We start from the raw sequence: 23,801 nt of genomic DNA, 5'->3' as shown, positions 1-23,801 counted from the left end.
AGGTGTTTGAAATATAATGAACATATTTGCAAATTCATCAATAAACAAAGCGTCTAAACAATGCTGTATTAAATGTCCAGAGCTGCTGGTCGGATGTTGACGGAGCTGAGAGGATGAGCGGGCGGCGCTGCTGCAGTTTGAGGAAGTTTGTGATGCTCGAGTCACACTTTATTTGCGCTCGTCTTTATCTGACAGTCAAAATAGGCGCTGCGCTTCAAAACCGGATCGGACTAACCGGAAAAAACCCTCCTCTCGGGACCGCCGCGACAAAGCACGCTGCACAATGGGAGCATCCTCATCCAGTCTGTTGGACGAGAGTAAAATAAGCTACATACGAGGTAAACAGGTTTCCATCTAGTACTAGAAAGTCTATGGACATAGTCTATGGACCGTCGCAGGTTTCTTATGTCTAATGTTGAAATAACTAGCCTATAATTGAATGGGAATTTTTCTAGTGTTGCCTACTCTTCTTCTTTATTCTTTTCTCCAAATTTCCTACATTAGCCTATTTTTTGCAGTGAAATTCGGCATCTAAACACTAAATTAATCTATCATTTTATCAGTTATTGTAGGTAATTGAATTCTAAAAATAACCTTAACTAATAATAACTGTATGTAATAACTTTACTAAAACACACCAGACATGCGTTTGACAACTACTGTAGAGCAGGAAATGTCATCAGTTTGTTAGACAGTTTGAGGCACACCCACCACACCTTTAACCCCACCTATCATTTAACCCGCACTGGCAGCTCAATATCATGCAATAGCTCAGTTTAATAATCAGTGTCACTTACATTGTGACTCTACTGTGCATTTATAAATACTGAGTAATAAATTGTACTTTATTATTATTTTGTGGACCTTGTTGTAATGTTACAGGCTAGCAATAGTTCATCCAAAAATTTACATTTCCTGAGAATTTGCTCACCCTCGGGAAATCCAAGGTGTAGATGAGTTTGTTTCTTTGGAAGGAATTGGAGACATTTTGCATTACATCACTTGTTTATCAGATCCTCTGCAGTGAATGAGTGCCTTCAGAATTAGAGTCCAAACAGCTGATTTAAACTGTCTCCAGACATCCAAAATCTTGTGAGGAGAAAAGCTGCATGCATGTAATAAACAAATCCATCATTAACATCTTTAATGTTTTAATATCAAACTGTTGCATCTGGCTAAAATATAGAGTCCTCTAGCCATAATATTGCTTTCTCATGTGAAAAAGTTGGTGGATTTTGATGTGAGAAGACAACAGATGGACTGTTTCATCGAGGAGTTATGAACATGTATTTTGGCCAGAAGCAATGGTTTCGAGTTAAAATGCCGTAATGATAGATTTTTCTCTTATAAAAATGCTGTTTTTCTCTTCACAAGACGTTAATTGATGGACTGGAGTCATGTGGAGTACTTGTGGATTATTGTGATGTTTTTATCAGCTGTTATTCTGATGGCACCCATTCACTGCAGAGGATCCATTGGTGAGCAAGTGATGCAATGCTAAATTTTTTCAAATCTGTTCCAATGAAGAAAAAAAAACTCATCCACATGTTGGGTAGCCTGAAGGTGAGTAAATTTGAGCAAACTTTCATCATTGGGTGAACTATTCCTTTACCATTTAGGAAATATCAAATAAGCAACAGTGTTGCTATTCTAAATATCAGCATGCTTTTTTTATTATTATTATTTAGACATTTAGGGCCCATGTTTAGGGCCCACTTTATATTGTGTCTTTAACCATATGACTAACATTTAAAGCAATCTTTCATACTGTGTACTCATTGTGTACATACCTGTATACGTTTTTGAATTGTACTTGCATTTAAAAAATACCTGCATGTACTTACATTTGTGATAGATTTCTGTAATCACATCTATGATTACACTGTTGACCCTACCTTAACCCACCCTTAAAACATAACCATACATGAAACCTTTCCCTTACCTTACCTGTATCCCACCTCAATAGCATCAAAAGTGTTTTGCAATATAGCATGAACACAATAAACATATTGTACCTAACATTTAAGTATTGTAGTTAAAGATATAAAGTGGGACCTTCTAATGTGTGTAACATGGAGACCGTAATGAAAGTATTACCACAATTTCCTTTTTTCCAAAGATTTACATATTCAGTTATGCATTCCACCGCTCTTTTGCAGCACTCTCAGAATCTCTGATATACTGCCTTTGTGAATGCACTAAAGCGTGTATGTGATTTCACTGGAATGTCACACATTCTGAGTGCATATACTGCAGAGAATGGGTTTCCTTCCCCTGATGGGGAGTACAGCTGTTCCTGCATAATGGGGATTGTTTTGCTCTTATTTCATCTGGCCAGCAGTGAACAGGAAGTATTGGACCAGATTGGAAACTCATTCCAACGTTCACTTCTCTTTATTGTTCAGTCTTTTCAGCTGAAGTTTTACTCCCATTTATTTGCTGACTTAAAGTAATATGAATGATGGATTAAAAGGTTGCATTGCCTAAATTCTGCATATGTTAAAGTTCTTGCATGGGAGGATTTTATGGGAGTGTAATTTAATAAATTGCACCATAGTAGTTATAGGAATTATAATGTCCCCAGTTGCAGTGATATTAAGGTCACCTAATACAGGTGGACAGATAAATTGTATTTTATTATTACCAAAGAAGAATGACACACTAATTATAATAGCTGACATTGTGACATCACATTCGTGTGGTTCAGCTGGTAAACTATTTGCAGAATAAGAGTCTGGGTTATAAACTGAAACAGAAAGAGCTTCAGTCTTGGAGTGAATACCGCCCTTGTGCTCCAAAAACTCAAGTTATTTGCCACGTCCTCTTGGCTTTTTTTTTTTTGGGCCCTGGCATGTATTTGCTCAGTGCTGTCCAATGTATACACACACAGGTTAAATGAGGACTCCAGGGTTTGTGCTGTCATTAGAACGCTGTATGTTTGATTACATTTGTTTTTTTGTCCCATAACATTTAATTACATGCCATTAAACAGTCATCATGTAGACAAAAACATAAAGAATAGACATAAAGCAGTATAGGGGTGTGGGCTGACATAACAAATGGTAAAAATCTAAACAGCTCCAGCATATAAATGCTGCACAGAATGTGTCCTTAATTATGATGCATTATTCACCACTCCCTCCTCCGCTAAACTCCTAAATGATGTCATGGGTTTTTGGCACTAAGATTGATTTAGCTGAGAGGGGCCTGATGTGCTCTGGACTCTCCTTCATATGCTATAAAGGGACTCATATGCTGCTTAGCATAACTGTAAAGGCCAAAGTTTATGAGATATATACATTATAGTCTATAAGTTTATTTCCACCATCACATAAAAAAAGTTCATTCTTAGTTTATATCTCACAAGTCTGAGTAAAAAAAGTTTTGAATTTTGAGATATAAGCTAAGAGTTGCGAGGAAAAAACTGATTTGCGAGATATAAACTAAGAATTAACTCAGAATTGCAAGAATTGAGAAAAAAAGTCTGAACTCACATTTGCGAGATATAGACTCGCAATAATGAAAAGAAAGTCAGGAATGTAAGGCATAAACTCACAAACTGTGAGAAAAAAGTTAGAATTATGAGATAAAAAGTTGCAATTCTCTTTAAAAAAAAAATTATTCCATGATGGAAACAAACAAACAAGCAAGATATAAACTCAGAATTACAGTAAAAATAAAAAATTGTGAGATATAAACTGAATTTTGAGAAAAAAAGTTAGAATTGAGAGGTGTAAACTCAAAATCATTAGAAAAACGTAAAAATTGTGAGATGTAAACTTAGAATTCTGAGAAAAAAAATCACTTGTGAGATATAAGCTTGCAATTCCGAGAAGAAAAAGTCTAAATTTGGAGATATAAACTCACAATTGTGAATAAAAAAAACACAGAATTAAACTCTAAATTAGAAAGTCACAAATGCATTTTTTAAATTTTTATTCTGTGGCAGAAATAAACTTGCAAAACATACAGTACTTTCACTGTTTTTATTATTTATTATTATATTATTTAATGCATGTATAGTTATTTTTGCAAACTTGAGAGTGTTTGTGAACTGTGATTTATGTTCACCAGATTAACAGATTAATAAATGCTGATGAGACATGCAGTTGGAATCCAGTTTATGTTGCTGTTTAGTCATCACATTTACTGATTATCTTCAAATAAAATTCTTATTTTGAAGCTGGTTAGGTCAGAAGAAGATCATCAGTGTATATATATTATGCTGTTCATTGACAGCACTACCTCAAGCATATCTTGTGTTCTGGTGGTCTCAGCACAGTTTAAATTGCCATCTGTGCCCACTGAGGTGTTATGGCACCTTGCTGAGGTGTCCTATTCAACTTGGGCAAATTCCTCTGAAAGGAATCAGATGACACAATCATTCTCTGTTCCTTGTCCTCTTGCCTTTTTTAATGCCAACAAGTGGTATTAGAACATAATTGTGCAAATCTGCAATCTGGATCCACTTTCCTGATGCTGTTGTTTGAGCACTTGAATGAAACATGCCATTCTGACTTCTAACTGAGCTTCACATCATATGTTCTTTGCCACTTTACCCTTCATTTTAAGCTCGCAGTGGGGCTCTAGGGGGAATGGTCATGGTTGTTCATGCTGTCATTTGCTCACCATGTGGGAGGAAGATGTGTAGGGATTTCCATGAAAGACATATTCACATTTCACCCTTTCCATATGGTGAAGGTTAACATTTTTTCTGAGCATTTCCCCTTTTGATTACAAATGTGTCCAAACACCTTGAAGACATGCAGATTGCCTTATCGCTGTCTCTATTAGAATGCATTCCTATCACACACTGTAGAACGTTTCTCACAAATGAGCTACAGAACCTGCCAAGATTTGTTTAATTTAAAGGAAATAAATAGATTCCACCAGTAAACACCAGATTTGGTTCAAAAGTCAATGGTGCTTTTCAACCACATAATGTTGCTATATGGTTTCTAATGGGTTTCAGATGGTTGCTAGGGTGGTTTTGGGTGATTGCTAGGCTGTTTCTAGGTGATTGCTAGGGTGTTTAAGAGTTGTTGTTTTTTTAGATGTTCTATGTGTTTGCTATGGTGTTGCTTGGTGGTTGCTAAGTTGCTTAGAGTGATTTTTTAATGCATTGCTTTGCTGTTTCTATAGGGGTTTTCAAGTGATTGTGAAGTGTTTTTTAGTGTGTTTGTTCTAAGGTGTTTAAGGGTGTTTACTTGGTTGTAGGCAGTTGGAAAGGTGTTGTAAGTGGTTGCTAGAGTATTCTAGGTGTTTTTAGGGTGTTTGCTAGGGTGCTATAGGACATTGCTAGGGTAAGTTAGGTGTTTGTTAGGGTGTTGTGGGTATTTGCTAGGATATTGCAAGCGGTTACTTTGGTCTTTTTGTTAGTGGTTACTTATATGTCCAAAGAGCCCACCCACATCTTTATGGCATTTTGGCTGAGGTCCCTCCTTCAGTGTAAATCTAACAGAGTGTTATCATCCACCAGGTGAAAATCATAAATAGCACATACAGAGTGGGACAAGAGGTTTAAGAGGTTTTGAAAAATGTGTCTCTGGGTGTGTTTCTTACGGTGGCCGAGAAGTGCAAAACAAATCACGATTCTGAAAACAAAATAACAAATTACAAATGCAAATGCAAATCTAAAAAACAAAATGACAATTCCGAAAACACAACGACAAATCCGAAAACCTCTTCCGGTTTTTCTGATTTGTCGTTGTGTTTTCTGTCTTGTTTTCGGAATTGTTGTTGTGTTTTCGGAATTGTTGTTGTGTTTTCGGAATTGTTTTGCATTTGCATTTGCGTTTGTAATTTGTTATTTTGTTTTTAGAATCGTGATTTGTTTTGCACTTCTCGGCCACCGTAGTTTCTGCTGTTGGGAGGAGTATCAGTCAGTGAATCAGTTTTATTCTAAAGGCATGGGATGAGGTCCCATTCCGGGACCTCATCCCAAACCTCCAGAGAAGAACAGCTCAACACTGAGAGGCAGTTTAAGCCTCTGACCCACACCCTCACAGATTCATTTCATGATTCTAGTCACACACTGACATACAGTATGTGCCACTCTATCATGCCTTATCCCGAACTGACAGTAAATGTTGGAGAGCTGCTTCTCAGCCTTTCATTATCTCGTCTTTGGCTTATGGGAGTTACTTAACAGGATGATCCATGGTGTCAGATGTTGAAGGACCACCTCTGCTTCTTACAACTAAGTCCAAAATAAAAAAAATTATATTATCAGCATAATTTGAGTGAATAGGAGAAATTTTGTCTCCTGTTTGCTTTAATGACAGCAGGACTCAAGCTGCGTGAACTCCACGAGTTTGTTTAAAACTTGATGATCATGTTGTACAGCAAGATTTGAGAAGATCCAAAGAACATCTTGAGCTTCAGCGGAAGAACATCTGACTGTCCTTACAATGAAGTTCATAAGACCAGTGTCACAAATTAGTTTGTAGATAAATATTTTTTCTTCATTTTACATCGGTAACCTAATGCTTCATACATTCCGTGTTTAAATCAGATTTTGTATCCCAGATTTTCAATGTGGCCTCAGACTTGTATGTGCTACTTGAGTGATCAGCTTGCCACATAACATTTTGGATTTAAAACTATTTAGGATCAAAACAACCTCGCTCATAAGCCCACACTGACAGAATAATGTAGCTCCTCCAAAAACGTCTCACATTTGCTGAACCACATGCTATTTTTCAGTTTGGACTGGAGGGACAACGGAGAGAGGGAAAGAGAGCATCTGATATGTTAGTTATGGAGCTGCCTGTCTCCCTCGTTGGACATTTTAGGCTACAGATTTCTTCTACAGGCCAAGAGGTGATGGGAAAAGCAGGCCCTTCTCAGCTGGCCATCCAAACCACTGGACTTACAACTCAACATCAATAAGAGTTAAACAAGTGGTGTCGCCAGTAAAACATTGTCAAGTGTAGTAAAAACAAGACAGTAAAACGTAATTAGTTGGCTTCTAAAACTGTATTGCAAGCTACAGAATTTGAGATGCACTTTTAAAACTAAAGGTACCAAAAGTAAGTTTTCGCAGAAAGAACCCTTTTGGGTTCCCCAAAGAACTTTTCAGTGATCAGTTCTTAAAACAACCATTTGCCACTATAGTGTAAAGAAAATTGTAATAACCTAAAGCAGTGGTTTTCAAACCCTGGGTCTCGACCCTCGGGTGGGTTGTATGTCTTAAAAAATGGGTCGCCAGAAGATTCAAGGAAAATGTATATATATCTATGTAACAAAGTTTAAGAGTCAGGGAAGAAGGAATAGGGAACTGGCAAACTTAACTTTAATAACTAAATAAACATAAACAACAAAACAAATGTAAGCAGCAGCCACCTCATGGCAGAATCCAATGTGTATTTGTGTTTGCGCTCTGTTTTAGCAGTGTTGAACTTTGTAGCCAATCGCAGACATATCTGTTGATTTTTGGAATGCAATGGCCAATCAGAGGCGTTCCAGTTAGTCAGAATCCACTCACAGCTCAAACGAGTCCTCTGGTTAAAATGAACAAAGCGTAGATACGATAAGAGATTAATTGTGCCGTGTAGAGAGAGGTTCATTGATTATAGCGGAATTTTCTGAGATCGCAATAAACTGAAATGAGTGACAGCCTTTCAGTGATTAAGGGAACGTACTTTCTTGGCTATGTATATTGCATTCAAAATTTGAATAAAAGTTTTGTTTTCATGCTGCTAAGAGGACCAATGTGGCATACATGCTGCAAAGTTTCAGGAGTGACATCTGCATATAAATACTTTATATTGTGTCCCTAATACCTGTGTACTTACATAGTAACTAGATATGTACTTAGTATGTAACAACAGTGTAAGTACACATTGTTACATAGTATCTACAGCTGTAAAATTTCTGTAATTACACACATGTAACAACCCTCAAAATGGTATGTGTAAGTACAAATGTGTAACAGGACATTGGTAACAACACTTTTTCACTTCACTAAGTACTCGTGTAACAGGAATTATATAACTACATTTTGTAACAACAGTATGTAGAAGAGTAATTGGAACAATTTGATCCAGGGGGTGGAAACGGGTAGGTTTAGGGATATATATAAGGTTTAGAGTTAGATCTCGAGTTGGTGGAGTTGGTGCACCATTGTAATACCAGTGTACTTACATGGTAACTCCTCAGGAACTGTCCACTTAATATAAAGTGTAACATTCTGGACACCAACCACAATTTATATGAAAAGCCTAACTTACTGGCCGCTGCTGTGTAACATCAAAGTAATTACATGGTAAATCCATAGTAATTGTCTACTTAATATAAAGTGTAACACTTTCTTTACCAAAAAGTGCTGTTAGTCCTGTTACACATTTGTACTTTCATTACCAAAATGTGTTGTTACCAATGTCCTATTACACATTTGTTCTTACACATACCATTCAGTGGGTTGTTACATATGTGTAGTTACAGAAACATTAGAGCTGTGGATACTATGTGCCAATGTGTATTTACACTTTGGTTACATACTACATACACATCTAGTTACTATGTAAGTACGTGGGTATTAGGGACACTTAATATAAAGTGGGACCCCTTTATTTTTAAGAGTAATGTTATTAATGTAATGTAATGTCATTAAGTAATCTTTTAACTTTTACGTACTTCAGATTATATTTTTAACTTTCAGAGATACTGGTTCTGAAAAACATTGTAGTTACACGGCACTGAGGAAGCATGCAGGAGTTCAGTGCAAACTCAGTTTGCTTACAAATTCTGCATCATATCGTCATTTTTATCTGTTGCTTGTTCCACTTCAATGTGTCACTAAATGTCATGTTTTGGCAGTATCTCAGGTTGTCTCGGCTATGAAATGTAGGACATTTTAAAATATGTTCATAAAGAAACCCCTTTTTCCAGTCCCACTGTGAGGACTGTAGATACAGGGAATGGAAAGCACTTTTCTTTCTATTTTCAGTTTCAGATTTTAGTTTAAATCATTGGCCTCATCTGTAACGAGGTGTAACGTTTGTATTGAATCTTTCGCCTGATTTCACAGCTGCCTCGGAAGTTAGCAGCACTGGCAGGAAATGACCTCACTTCACAAATAACACATACCATGTAGATGCTTTGTTCTTTTTCTCACTATAAGCTTTGGGTGACATGATTGTGTGTTTGATATGTTTTCATAGTTTGTGTTGTCCTAAAGTGATTTCACATGGGTTATGCTTACCTTGTTTTCACCCTCCTCTTTCCTGCATCAAAGGATAGCAAGCAAAAGATAAGGGACATATAAAACAACAAAATTAAAGTCCCAGACACCATCCTCTGTCAGGATACCAGTGATCAGGGGAGAAACTGGAGACGGGGGCTATTTAAAACCCTGTTTGTGTGTGGGGAGATGAAGGAAGTTTAAGACCAAAAGTTATAGTACAGATGTGCAATAGTCTACAAAACAGTTGAGAAAACGCTCTGTATTCATGAATTGCCCAGGGAGAGACCCGCAGATCTGCTTAACTCATCATTGGACACAATATATTTCACATGCTGTTTATCAGTAACCATCTGCCCCCTTATCTGTTGTTTGTCTATGTTGACATATACATATAATTTGAGATCAGTAAAGAATTAATACTTTTATTCAGCAACCATTAAATTGATCAAAAGTGACATTAAGACATTTATAATCTTACAAACGATTTCCATTTCAATTAAATTATTTTCTTTTGAACTTTCTTTATCAAAAAAATTATGAAAATAAGAAATATTTATTAAGCACCAAATCAGCATTTGAGCAGTCAATAGCAAATACTTAAACTAATAACAAAACATACAGTCGCTGATTCAGAAGCGCCAGATTGTCATAGCAAAGTCAGAATTACCTCTTCGGTTCACGAAACTGTCGTCAATAAAATGCGTTGTGACAACATCTGGGTTGTGCTGTTCTGTTGTAAGCAATCTTAATGATTCCTTAATGCATCTACTTTCGGAAGGCCAAATAAAGTGCTTTTGCTTTCGCCTAGAAACACAGAGCGTCTCCGTCATGGCTGCATCAACACTACTGCGGTTACTGAAACCACGCCTTCTTTCTTTGCGTGAACATTTGGGCGGCATTACGCAAATATTTCCACATTGTGACGTAGACATGTGGGGGCGTGTTTGAACGAGCTGTTTTAGGGGGGCGTGGCAGAGTCTTAACTTTGATAAAGAACAGTGGCGTAGCCAGAATTTTAATTTTGGGGGGCCCATCTTAAAATGAGGAGGCCGCTCTATATTACATGTAGGCTATAATGTCAATATTAAATGTGCGCATTTTCAAGTGTTTGTGCGCATATGGAAGCTGAATAGCAGCGCGCTGCATGAAAACACTGCATGACAGCTAAATCTTGGTTTATTCTCGCGTCCACACAAGCACGCAGCTCAAGTTACTGCCAGAGGAATACTTGGACTGATTTAATTTAATTTTTAATATTATTTTGTTTATTTTTTCATTATATTTATTGTGATTAACCTCCCGTTCTTGTTCACAGTATAATATTCAATTGTTGCATGCAATCACGGAGAATATAACTCGATTAAGATGGTCAAACTTATTTTTAATTATCGTCTATGGGCTGGAAATATTTCTTTATTTAAATCATAAAGTCAGCGCATGAAATTTTTTTGCATTATATTTAATACAACAAGTTTGCCCTAAACCTTTATTTCAATCCTTCTATACAGCCTTCAGTTGTAATGTTTTAGCTTTCGCTAATTCTAATGCTTTTTAATGTGATATGTTGTTTGTATAGTTTTCTTACTGTTCTGTAATAAAATAAGAGCACGGGTCTAGGTTGCTTAGCAACGGCAGATGACACTGGAGTGCAAGCATAGTGCGCAAGCTACAGAGCGCTTTGAAAGAAGGAGAAATCGACGCACCTAGCGTTTTCCACGCGTTTTTAGGCGCGACGTGAACGGCCCTGCGCTACTATTTGAATATTCCGCTTTTCGAACACAGAAGTGTGATAAAATCTTACAAGTTTTCTTTTTAAGAAATCAGAAATCTGAGGGGGCATGTAAGGGGGCCTAGGCCCCCCCAGGCCCCCTCGTGGCTATGCCACTGATAAAGAATATCTCTTTGGTTTTGAGACTTTAGTCTTTGCAACTTCAGGGATCTTATCTATGCACTCAGCTTGTAACACTTCAAAGAGAAAGGAAAACTTGAAATTGCATCATATGACCCCTTTAAATGCAAGATATATATATATATATATATATAAATATTATTAAAAAAAATTATTGCGTTTTTTGTTGTTGTTGGCAATTACAGGGATAATTTAAAATAATAATAAATGCAAGATATTTAAAGTGGACCTAAAGTATACTTGCAATAGTTCCACTTGTGCACAATCAAATGTACTTCAGTATATCTTATATACATTGGACCTGTCAGCTTTTTTCTCTCTGATTTCTTGAGACTTGAGGATTTATCTGCATCAATACATCCGGCAATTAAATTGGACCTGTAATAGGCACCAATTATATTTAATTATACCAATTACCAAAGGCCCACTGCTATACAAAGATTCCATTATCACTAGTAGCTGTTTGAAAACCAGTCCAGATGAAAGGATGCCGAGGACAAACATAAACACTGTGTGTATTCAAAAATTTGAAGAGGTTATTTTTTCTGTAAAAACGTCTTGGGATGTGTAGTAGATATGTCTTCATTTGAATGCACTTTTGTCCTCTTGTATTGCACCTCTTCATGGTTCAAGTCTTTAGAAGATATAACTGACACAGTGATCAATCTTAAAACCTCCACAATTCAGTGAATTTGGACAGTGTTGTGAATATGGTCAGAGATGTGAGTTGTTTCATAGTTTCTGTTTTTAAAAAGAAATATTTGCTGAGTTGTCCAGGATTTACAACGGTCGTGCTCTTATCACAAGTGTGTGTTTGTGTGGTGTGTATTTGTGGAGTGTGTGTCCTTACAGGAAGCCACTCTCTCATCTCTCTGTCCTCCTCAGAGCAGCTCTCTGTTCTCTAACTCAATTTAGTTCAAGTCTATCTTGTATTTGTGCAGCACCTTTAAAAACAACTTTACTCCTGAAAGTCGCTGAAATCTAATACTCTAATAAGTAATAATAAGGAAAACTTCCTTAAGAGGAGGGGGATGGGGGTTTACAAGGAAGAAAGAAATCTGCCTCGAATAAGCAAATTATTTTTAAAATAACTTATTTTTTTCCATTTCTTCAAGATGTTTCAAGAAGTTGAATTCTATTTTATTTATTTTTTGATGATGATGGAGATTCCTTAGCATTTAAAGTGTGACACTGTGAAGCAATACGAGTGTGAAGTAAGATCTTAGATTAGCAAGAGTGTTTTAGTGTTACTGTAGTAGAGTAGCTTTTTTTGTAGTAGTATATGTAGTAACTTGTTTTGTCTCAAACTAAGTTTTGATAAAGTTTGCCTAAGAGCATTGGTTATTTTGAGATGATGTACCAGTTGTATTACTGTTGGCAAAGTATTCTGTCTATTTTGTTGCTTGCCTTCCTTGTCTCTAACATTTTAGCTGGTTGAACATTATGTATTTGTATATGATACATGATTTATGTATAATTTATATGCTAGTGGATGGTGAGAATCAAAAACAGGAACTGATTAATGGGTTTGCATAATTAAATATGCAACTTCACTCCCCTTTAACCCAGGACTTGGCACTCAGTGAAAGGCAGAATATTCTTGTCAAGTGTATCTTCAAATTATTGTATTTTATTTTATTTTATTTTATTTTCAATGTTTATCTAATTAAAGGAATAATTAACCCAAAAATAAAAAAGAAATAATTACTTAAGTTATTACTTATTTATATATTGTTTGTTTGTTTTTGAAATACAAAACAGGACAACAAAGCACCATAAAAGTAATCCTTGTGACTCGTGTGCAATATTTGTGCAAAGTCGTGGACTAATGGTTAGAGATTCGGACTCATAATGCAAAGGTTGTGGGTTCGAGTCTCGGGCCGGCAGGGATTGTAGGTGGGGGGAGTGAATGTACAGCGCTCTCTCCACCCTCAATACCACGACTGAGGTGCCATTGAGCAAGGCACCGAACCCCCAACTGCTCCCCGGGCGCCGCAGCATAAATGGCTGTTCACGGTGTGTGTGTGTTCACTGCTGTGTGTGTGCACGTTGGATGGGTTAAATGCAGAGCACGAATTCCGAGTATGGGTCACCATACTTGGCCGTATGTCACGTCACTTTCACTTTTAAATATTCTGAAGCTATATGGGAGATTTATGTGAAGAACAGAGAGAGTCGGTCAGCTGAAATTAAAAACTGGGATTTATGAATAAATCGTTCAATCCCATTTTTGAACCGGATCAACTGGTTCAAATGAACAGGGAAGTTTATCTGTGACTAAAGATTTCCGTTAATTTCTCACACAAAGAAAATGTCTGAGAATTAATTTAGGTTTTTAAGTAATGTCTTGAACAACTCCACATGATGATAACAAGAAGCCAACATGTTTTAGCAGATGGGTTTAGTGATGGTTACTTGTTTACTTTGGTAAGATATCAATCAGGTGAATTTTCAACATTAAAATCGTATTTTAAGTTGATATATCAGGCTTGCATTGAATCTAGACTCCACAACAACACTTTTTGTAATCTCAAATCAACTGTATGATCAGAATCATCACGGTGACCATAGCTGGACCACGAGTCAGTAGTATTCTGTCTAAATTTTATCAGACATTGTTTTGCAAAGCAGTGGTAGTGGTTAATAAAGCATGTCTCATGTGCCCTGTAAATAACATATTGTGCAGCTGCTGCCAATGGCTTCTTCCAGACAATCAGATTTCTATACACCTTGGCAGAGAATAATATTTCCAAGGAAAGTCCAAGGATATTTTCTGTAAAAGCTTGGAAATTGTGATCCAGCCCAAGAGCTGTTGCAAATAAAGTTTTCAACTTAGTTTGCTCAGTGGAATAATGCTGAAACAGTTTCAGGCCTGCGCTCTGTGTCATGTCATTTTGGCAGTGCAGTGAAGTGGTAAAGATAGCTCAGTCTTTAGGAATGAGTAAGGGACTTTCTCCTCCCTCAGAGTCAGGAACAATAAGATGCATGATCTCACTGTATTAACTTAACACCTGTCACTGTAGATATGTTAGATAGATAGATAGATAGATAGATAGATAGATAGATAGATAGATAGATAGATAGATAGATAGATAGATAGATAGATAGATAGATAGATATATTTTGATATGTATAGTAAAGTAAAATTTCTTGTGTTGTACTTTAGTCATATCACCCATTCCCAGTCAATGCATGCTTCAACAAACTATAGCTTCATTTGGCATAATATATGGAACAAAAATATGGAAGAAATAGTCAGAATAGTATGCTAGTATGACAATAAATTAAAGGTGTTAAAACAATTGTTGAATACTACAAATAAATTCTGCAATAAATTCAGTATCTTGGTTTATTGAAATTTATTCTTGGTCTGGATTTGGATCTTGACAGGTCTAGTCTTGGACTGGATCTAAGTCTTAAAGGGTCTAGTCTTGGTCTGAATCTCGAGTATCTTGGTCTCGAGCGGTCTAGTCTTGGACTGGATCTAAGTCTTAAAGGGTCTAGTCTTGGTCTGGATCTGGGTCTTGAAGGGTGTAGAGGGGTCTAATTTTGGTCTGGATCTGAGTCTTAAAGGTCTAGTATTCATGGTCTGGATTTGGGTCTTGAAGGGTGTAGAGGGGTCTAATTTTGATCTGGATCTGAGTCTTAAAGGTCTAGTCTTCTTGGTCTGGATTTGGGTCTTGAAGGGTCTGGTCTTGGTCTGAATATCAAGTATCTTGGTCTCAAGGGTCTAGTTTTGGTCTGGGTCCAGAGGTGTCTAGTCTTGGCCTGGATTTCGGGTGGTCTAATCTTGGTCTGGATCTTGAGGGGTCTAGTCTTTGTCTAGATCTTGAATGGTATAGTCTCAGTCTGGAGTCTTGAAGGGTCTGAATGTGGTCTGGATCTTGGTCTTGAGGGGTTTAGTCATTGTTCTGGGTTTTTGAGGGTCTGGTCTTGACTACACATCTGTGCTAAATTTAAATATATTTGTAATTACACATTTTCAATGATGAAGTTACAATTAATATATTTAAAATAAATGAACCTCAAATGTAATGTCAAATAACACACTCCAGTTAAAAATATAGTACTTAATTTGTACTTTAGTATGTAAATCAATACATCAAAATAAGTGTGCTTCTTTAAAGTATGACAAAAGATTATTAAAGCATAATGATTAAAAAAAAGTACAAAGAAATTACAAAGTGAACTTTTTAAAAGTCATGAAAGTAAACTCTTTAAGCCTCTTATTTTATTAATGTTATTCGCAAGTAGTTTTTTATTTAAATATACTTTTAAGATCTTAGGTACAAGTGCACATTTAATACAATTAAGCACACTTCTTTTTCACAAGGTTAATCTGATCTTTCACGTGTGTGTAGGCCAGACAGAGGCTGAGCTGAAGAACTTTAGTCCTCATTACAGAAGGCAAAGCTGTGTCACCCTCTTTTGCCATCTGAAGGATGAGGTGGAGCAGCACAGAGCAGGACAGGCCCAGCTCCTCAAACAGAAGGTGAGATCTTAACACTCTTATACTGACAACATCAATTTATTTAGTGATTTTATTGTACTCTCACTTACATCTGATTCATGCTGTTGCAGAGTTTTACTCTCACTGACACCAGTATATTTCACTTCTAGGAGCCTCTGCAGGCCTCAGAGGTCCTGTACAAGGATAGAGTGCTTTACTTTGATGACAACAGAAAGTGGAGAGAGAGATTTGTTGTGGTCCGTGCCGACCATAGCCTGGAGCTACATGATAGCCAGGAGGTTAAAAGTTATCTTTGATCATTTTCACATAAAGGCACTTTTTCTGACAGAACATTCTCATGATTCTGTTATATTTCACACATCCAGTCATATACAAAGGGATCCCCAGCCCGCCACAAACTCCTGCCAACAGGAGGCACAGTGTTGACCTCAGAGGAGAAATACACTGCTGTCGTAGACAAGGCCTTCCCTGATCCTAATGGTGAGTGTTTGTCTAGTTCTCCGTCCTGATCTCTCTCTTCCCGTTGGAATGAGTGTTTGTGTGTTATTCAGGTTCTAAAGAAGAGCCCTCCGTTCCTGTGGTGTCGGTTCCCGGTCCGCTTCCTGTGTACCTGAGACTGCCTTACAGGCGAGATTCCTACTTCTGTTTCCAGCAGGAGGAGAAGCGGGCTGGCTTCGTCTCGATCCTGAACGACTGCATTCGGCATCAGAACCAAGGTATCATATCAGCACTGCCTCTGTCTCAGACTGCGCTCTGTGATCAAATTTGAGATTACACCCCAAAGGGAAAGATTTCTGTTTGCTCAATTTTAAAGTACTTCTTGAATCCATTCTGACTAATTCTCTGTACACCTACCCAAAAGCAACCCTAAACACATGCTATATTACAGTAGCGAGGCAGATGAGAGGATCCCTCAAGCTGTGTGTGGCAGCCTCTGCTCTTGCATCAGTTTACTACTGTTTTTCTGTGGTGGTCATGGTGATACACTAATAATATCCAGAATTGCAACGCTCTCTTCCGGCGTACTTGCTGCCTAGTGGTTACACTGCCTCTGCAGAGCATTACGTGTGCAATAATATTCTACTTCATCACACAACTGCAAAAGACTCCTCTTTCATACCTTCATGCTTTATGTACTGGGTGAGAGAGGAGAGTTAACCATCTACACAGAGTAAAATCAAACTGTTTTAACATTAAACATAACTGTTTCGTAAATTGAAAGTCAGATTAGAAAAGATTTTGAAATAAGCCTCACAATTTAAGGTGTCATTCATGTTTGCAGCACAAATGTTGTGGGATGAGGTACATACCAAATGTACTACTTAGATTTAAAGGTCAAATCACAAACACTTATTGTGAGAAATAATAAGAGTGATGATGTCTTAGTTAGCGTTTTGGCCTTAGGAGCATTAATGTTCATAAATGTTAGGGAAGCTACTCATACTCATAGCTACTCGTATTGTAAAGAAGTTGTACTACATTCAAGGTACTTAAAGTTCATTTTTAAACTTAATTAGAGTTTTATGTAGTAAATATACTAATACCAATGTACTAATAGTATATTTGTGACCCTGGACCACAAAACCAGTCATAAGTAGCACGGGTATATTTGTAGCAATAGCCAAAAATACATTTTATGGGTCAAAATGATCCAAAATTATGCAAAAAATCTTTAGGATATTAATTAAAGATCATGTTCCATGAAGATATTTTGTAAATTTTCTACCGTAAATATATCAAAAAATTATTTTTGATTAGTAATATGCATTATTAAGGACTTCATTTGGACAGCTTTAAAGGCGATTGTCTCAATATTTTGATTTTTTTTTTGCACCCTCAGATTCCATATTTTCAAATAGTTGTATCTTGGCCGAATATTGTCCTATCCTAACAAACCATACATCAATGGAATGCTTATTTGTTCAAATCTCAATTTAATAAAAATGACCCTTATGAATGGTTTTGTGGTCCTGGGTCACATTTGTCAGTGTACTACTTTAATACTTATTCAGATTAAATTGACCATATGCACGGAGCGCTATTTAGAATTTCCAGATAAAGATAAACCAGCTCGTAATCTTCCTGTGAAGTTCATTTTATATGTGCTATATATAGGTAGAGACTCTCACAGAAACCTCTCCTGCCTCATTCTTATCAGAAACTGAGAAACAAAATAATTGCAACACTGTAAATAATGATAGTGGAATTAACATACAGTTTCATGTTATTAAAGAACATAATTTTATATGCAGAGTCTGGTAATCCCAGGAAAGTTCTCAGACACTAGGCTAACTGTACATTTAAATGCTGACAAATAAACACTACCGTAACTGTTTAGGCAGTTATGCTAATCTCTTATACGACATTGTAATGGTATTCTCGATAATCAGTATCTTACCTTCATAGCCATGAACACATTTTTAAAATCTTATAAAATGTTAGCCAGTGCTTGAAGTGGAAAAAAAGAAGTGCCGGTACTCACCTGAAACACCCCCCCTTATTTATTTATTTGTTTATTTATTTAAATAAATAAATAAGTACTTTTCAATAATTTACAATGTAGGCCTATGTATAGTGCCACAATCAATCAATCAATAATTAAATAAAAGTTTTCAATACAAATTAGCACAAGTCAAACTGCAATACCAAACAGGACCACAGGGAGACGCCAAAGACCACTAAATCTCCTGCCTTTAATATACGGATCCATTCAGAATCACTAAATCTCTGACCACCGCATAATCAGCGTTCATTATAAAACACTCTTGCTTTTAAGCTAAATACACACTGAAAATAATAATTTTACTGACAATCGCTGATGAAATCGGCCCAGTTTTGAGCTTACTGTTTGAATTCATTCACTGGATCCCTGGACTTTCCAGGAGTTTACGGTTTAAAATGATGTGATTGCTAAAGCCTGCTTCTTTTCATTTTAAGATATGATTTTTGCTATAAAGTACTGATTTAAATTAGTAATCAATAATGAATTATTATTCTACTCCTCCTCTGACATGCTCTCGCGCGAGCACCACACAATGAAGTATACCGACTATGCTTGCGTTCATTCGTGTGATTGGTCGAGATGAGAGGTGATCCCGCCTGGGTAGTGTGATTTACATCGTTTCTATTTCATTTAATTTCTAATCATATATGGGATCATATAGCCCAGGGGTGTTCAAACTACGGCTGTCTGCGACCCGCTATCACTCCTGTGGAGGCCCGCGAGGGATTAAAAAAAAACATGATACGAATCTGCAGAGGTGGGCAAACTACGGGCGTTTTCATCCAACATGGAAATAATTTGTCATTTTATCTTGCAAAGATATGATTTCTTCTTCTGTTTTCCACACACATTTTTATGAAAAAGGATATAGCTGTTTTTCTGGATTATAAATTGCGTTTTTTCATCTGAAACGTGCTGCGATTTCCAAGGCGACTTATATAAAGTAATCAAGGTCACATCAGGATTGGTGATGAATGAGAAAAGACAAGTGAGTTTGTTTTGTGCATTTTCCAGCAACCACGCCGCTCGTTTCAGTTTTGCTTTAAATATTAAAGGCTGGGCGTTTATATGTTTATGGTGAATGCCACTATAATTTGTGTTTGTTTATTACTTATATTTTCGTTATTTTTTCTATTCTGAACACTGCTAAATTTACAGGATTTTTTGTGGAGTGTAAGGAATATAAATACATATTTCTAATGTTTGTAAACGTTTCGTTTATTGTATATTATTTCTGAATTAAATGATAAAATGTGTCTTATACATAGACTTGTACACCAATGCAACTTATCTGTGTGTCATAAAGTGCTCATAAAAATAGGTAGAGATGGTACAAGAATAGAACTGCCATGTACATAGTATCTCACATATTTAAAAAATATATGCTATTATTAAATAAAAATACTACTGTACTGCCACTACTGAAAATGTATTTGCATTAGTAGTGTTGAGACGTTTTGTTAGTTACTCGTTTAGTTAGTAGTTATTCTGAATGTTATTTTTTCCTTATTTAACAGTACAAGACATGTAAGGTGATGGGTTTCTCAGTTTTTTCTCATTTAACTTAGACGTAAAAGCCTTTCATCATACTTGGTATTTCCAAGTCATTTATGTGTCTTTTGTAACCAGAAAAGAGTAGTTGCTCACATGATTCTATATTACACAATTGATTCATCTGACAATTTATGTCTCTGCAGATTATCTGAAGAGTATGGAATGTGAGGTGCAGGCTTTCCTAAAGGCCATTCACTTCTACAGGCAGGAGAAGGGTCATTATGAATCATGGGATATGCTGGTGGGCACTGACTGTCAGGTGAGCCTCCTGGTCTCCATATTACTCACAAGCATGTTTTGAATGAGTTTCCAGAAAAGCAGTGTCCACTTCTTTTGAATGAATCAGATGAGTCATGATGTAGTGGCCACAGAGAGGAACAAATAGGCTGACTAATGTGCTGTGATTAAAGCAGGCATAATAATGTGGTCAGCAGGCTGGTGGAGTCACTGACTGAGTGTGGACAGAGCTGTCGTGATGTTAAAATCCCATTTTAGCTTAAAGTTTTAAAAGTATGCTCATATTCAAGACTGTTTTTGTAAATCCAATTTTTTCAATGTATACAAGAGCATGTAAATGTGATAGATACATGCTATTTAATAGGTAGTATTATTTAAATGAATAATTTTATATTTTAAAATGTATATATAATAACTTATTACAGAGGGACATGGTGATAGGAAAAAGACTTTTGCTCACAAACTTTTGTATTCTCTCAAAAAATCAGTTTGCTCTCATCGTCACTAAATCTTCTCAGAGGATCGCAAAACTTGTGTGAGTGAACACAAAAGATTTTCACTCAAAAGCAAGGGAACACACATTTTGTCAACACAAAAGCAATTATTTTTTTTTCCCTATCTCAGATTTTTACTACACCATGTCCCTTTAACTTAGCATGCACTTGCAAAACGTTTGTGTTCCCTTTGCCAGACTTTTGTGTTCCCTCAAGAAGTTTTACAAAACTCATAAATAACTGCCTTAGCAAGCACCACAAATTATTATTGATATGTTGTTCCCTGCAAAAATTCATACCAAAGCTCCTTTTGTTATGAAATCTTGAGATCACAGCAGGGTCTTTCACAGGACGTCCTGTAGTTACTGCCTTCCTCCAGCTATTGTTAAATCCCATTTTGAACCCTAATTTGGCAGAGGTGTTGTTGGATAAAGGGAACTGAAAACAGACATGTAAAATAAGCTATTTTTACAATCAGTCACTATCACAAACCCTGACAAAGTGATGAAGTACTTATTGTATATACATCTACTTAACAAATAAATAAATGACATACTGTTACATAAATTATGATATTCTATTACGCCACCATTTGAAAAATATTAAAGGATTAGTTTAACCAAAAATTACAATTCTTTCAGTAATTACTCACCCTCATGTCGTTCCAAACCCTTCGTTCATCTTCGGAACACAAATTAAGATATTTTTGATGAAATCCGAGAGCTTTCTGACCCTGCCTAGTCAGCAAGGGTCCTTCCATGTTCAAGGCCCAGAAGGTTAGTAAGGACATCATTAAAATTGCCCATGTGATATAAGTGGTTCAACCTTAATTTTAAGAAGCTACGAGAATATTTGAATGAATACCTCGTTTATAAAATGTTGCGCAGAAACCATCCTAAATTTGACCTTACAATCATCTTTCAAATATGCGTATGTGTGATTCATAGAATGAACGTACGCATAAAAAACGCACATACACCTCTCTTTCTTGACCACAAAAATCAGCATATTACAAATAATTTTTAATTATATTTTTGATCAAATAAATGTATTTTTTTTTAAGATTGTAAGTTTTTGTAATTTTTAAAGCATATTGAGTTTCACTGACAGACAGTTTTATTTGCCTGATAAATACAGCTCAATATCCACACAGGACTCAAATGCCACGTCTGTGTGGTGATTCTGTCCATTGCAGACTGATTCATTGCTGTGACATTACAACAACTCAGTGATTCAATACTTTTGCTCTTCCTTTATGAGTCTGTGCCATGTGGGTGTTTTGTGTCTTGACTCAGTCTGGTATCATTGGCTTCATTAGTGACTCCCTCTATTTGCAGGTGTTGGCTAACCTGGTGATGGAGGAGCTGCTGCCCTCACTGCAGACAGAGCTGTTGCCCAAGCTGAAAGGAAAGAAGCCAGAGAGGAAGAGGGCGTGGTTTGCGGTCAGTGAGTTCAGCGTCTTCTCCTCACGTCTATTCTTAGAACTTTGACACTCTATGCCTTGAATGTCACAGTCGGGCAACATTTTGACTGGTCCATTCTGGATAACCAGACTTGTTTTTCTGGCCAAAACAATAAAAGTGTTATACCATGAAAAATAATTCTCCTTCATGCCACTGCTCTATAAAGGGATGTTTAGCATTTAGGCAACATGTAGACAAAGGCAGCTCTATGTTCATGATGAAGTGGGTTTATGATGGCCATATTTAGCATGAATGTGTTTTCTATGTATTCCCTTGTGTGGTTAGACAGTGGAAGTGACCTATGAGCTTGTGCATGAACAACTGCGAGAAGGATTGGAGAGTTTGAAAAATGAGTGCAGAGAATCTACCAAACAGCAGGAGGCGCTCATCCGCTCAGATATGGACCAGATCATCAACTCACAAACATTCCTGGAAACTAAACTGCAAGGTATAAATAGACAGTGCACTATTCACTACAGCCTTATGGTCAGTCCTTTCTGTTGTGTGTTTATATACACTACTATTCAAAAGTTTAGGGTCGGTAAGTTAGTTTTTTTAAGAAATTAGTTTTTTAGCAATACTTTGTAAAGCTTTTAAATGATGAAAAATGAAAACAAAGACATTTATGTTACAAATGATTTCTATTTTAAATAAATATTGTTAATTTAACTTTTTATTTATCAAAGAGCCCTAAAAAAATTAATAATGCTTTCCACAAAAATATATTAAGTAGCACACATTTTTTTCAGCATTGATAATAATAGTAAATGTTTCGAGCAGGAAATCTATATATTTGCATATCTGCAGATTTCTGATGGATCATGTGACACTGAAGACTGGAGTAATGATGCTGAAAATTCAGCTTTGTGTCACAGGATTCAATTACGTTTTAAAATATGCTCAAATAGAAAACATATATTTTAACAATATTTTGCAGTGTACTTTTTAAAAACTTTTTACTTGTAATTTTTTCTTTATATTATTCATAATTAATACCCCAAAAACATATTAACTTTAGGGGGAATAATGTTATTGCTTTAATATTTATTAATATTATTGAATAATATTCTCCTTTATATGCTACTGATTCTTTTTGCTGTCATGAATGGGTCAATGGGTTTGTTTTTTTCTAATAAAATATATTGCTATGCATTTAAAATGAGTTTAATATGCTATATCCATTAAAATAAAAGCTTAAGAACATTTAGATTTTTAAATAATTTCAATCAAACACCGGTGACACAGCCACTAATGTCTATGTCATTTTGAAGTAACACCACAGGCGTAATTATAACACCACAGACTTTATATTGCAATTTACGGGCTCTGTGGTGTTACTGTCTTTTCTGGTAACACCGCCCGTAACTTGCAATATAAAGTCTGTGGTGTTATAATTACGTATAATGCCGTAACACCACAGACAAATCCAGACTTTTCTACAATGGAAGCTGCCATCATGATGATTTCAAGATCAGGGGACATTTTGGAAATATTAATAAGTATGTATTTATCAAAATTTTGAATTAAAATATGTAAAATCTGCAAGTTATCAACATAACACCACAGGCACTAATAAAGTGCGGCACATGAAAATGTCAGAAATTTAGCTAAATCTAAGAAAATGAATAAGAAAGAATGCACCCCTCAGATCAACCAGCACCTGCAATGACCTTTACACACAGGAAGTAGTCCAAATAGATTCCCCCCTTTTCTTAAAGGGGCAAAATCCATTGGGGTAACACCACAGACATGAATTTGGGGGACACAACTTTTGTCTTAAATATAACAAAATATGTATTTTTTAAAACAATTTAATAAAATTGTACATGTTACAATCTATATTCACATTATAACCACTTTATTTGTGTTAAAAATGTTGCAATTACATTCCATGATACCTCGCTAAGGTATGGCGGGAACATGCATATTTTGTTACAAATGCAATCTCTCAAACTCAATTAAATATGTATTTTAAAACAAAAA

At 36.1% G+C, this 23,801-nt stretch overlaps 1 protein-coding gene across 1 annotated transcript in view; it reads left to right on the top strand.

Annotated features, from left to right (window-relative positions):
* Positions 1-140: 140 nt before the first annotated feature.
* The window catches only part of LOC306881214 (protein Niban 1-like), a 28,963-nt gene continuing 5,302 nt past the window's right edge, over positions 141-23,801 (top strand). Inside the window, exons 1-8 of the mRNA XM_079435193.1 lie at positions 141-338; positions 15,458-15,588; positions 15,717-15,845; positions 15,933-16,047; positions 16,119-16,283; positions 19,768-19,883; positions 21,693-21,797; positions 22,104-22,266. Of these exons, the coding sequence (XP_079291319.1) occupies positions 284-338; positions 15,458-15,588; positions 15,717-15,845; positions 15,933-16,047; positions 16,119-16,283; positions 19,768-19,883; positions 21,693-21,797; positions 22,104-22,266 (979 nt within the window). The 5' untranslated portion in view covers positions 141-283. The remainder of the gene's footprint in view (positions 339-15,457; positions 15,589-15,716; positions 15,846-15,932; positions 16,048-16,118; positions 16,284-19,767; positions 19,884-21,692; positions 21,798-22,103; positions 22,267-23,801) is intronic.

Source organism: Barbus barbus, assembly GCF_936440315.1.
Source record: "Barbus barbus genome assembly, chromosome: 15".
NCBI lineage: Eukaryota > Metazoa > Chordata > Actinopteri > Cypriniformes > Cyprinidae > Barbus > Barbus barbus.
Note: the sequence above shows the minus strand (reverse complement) of the source record. Positions and strands in the feature narration are given on the sequence as shown.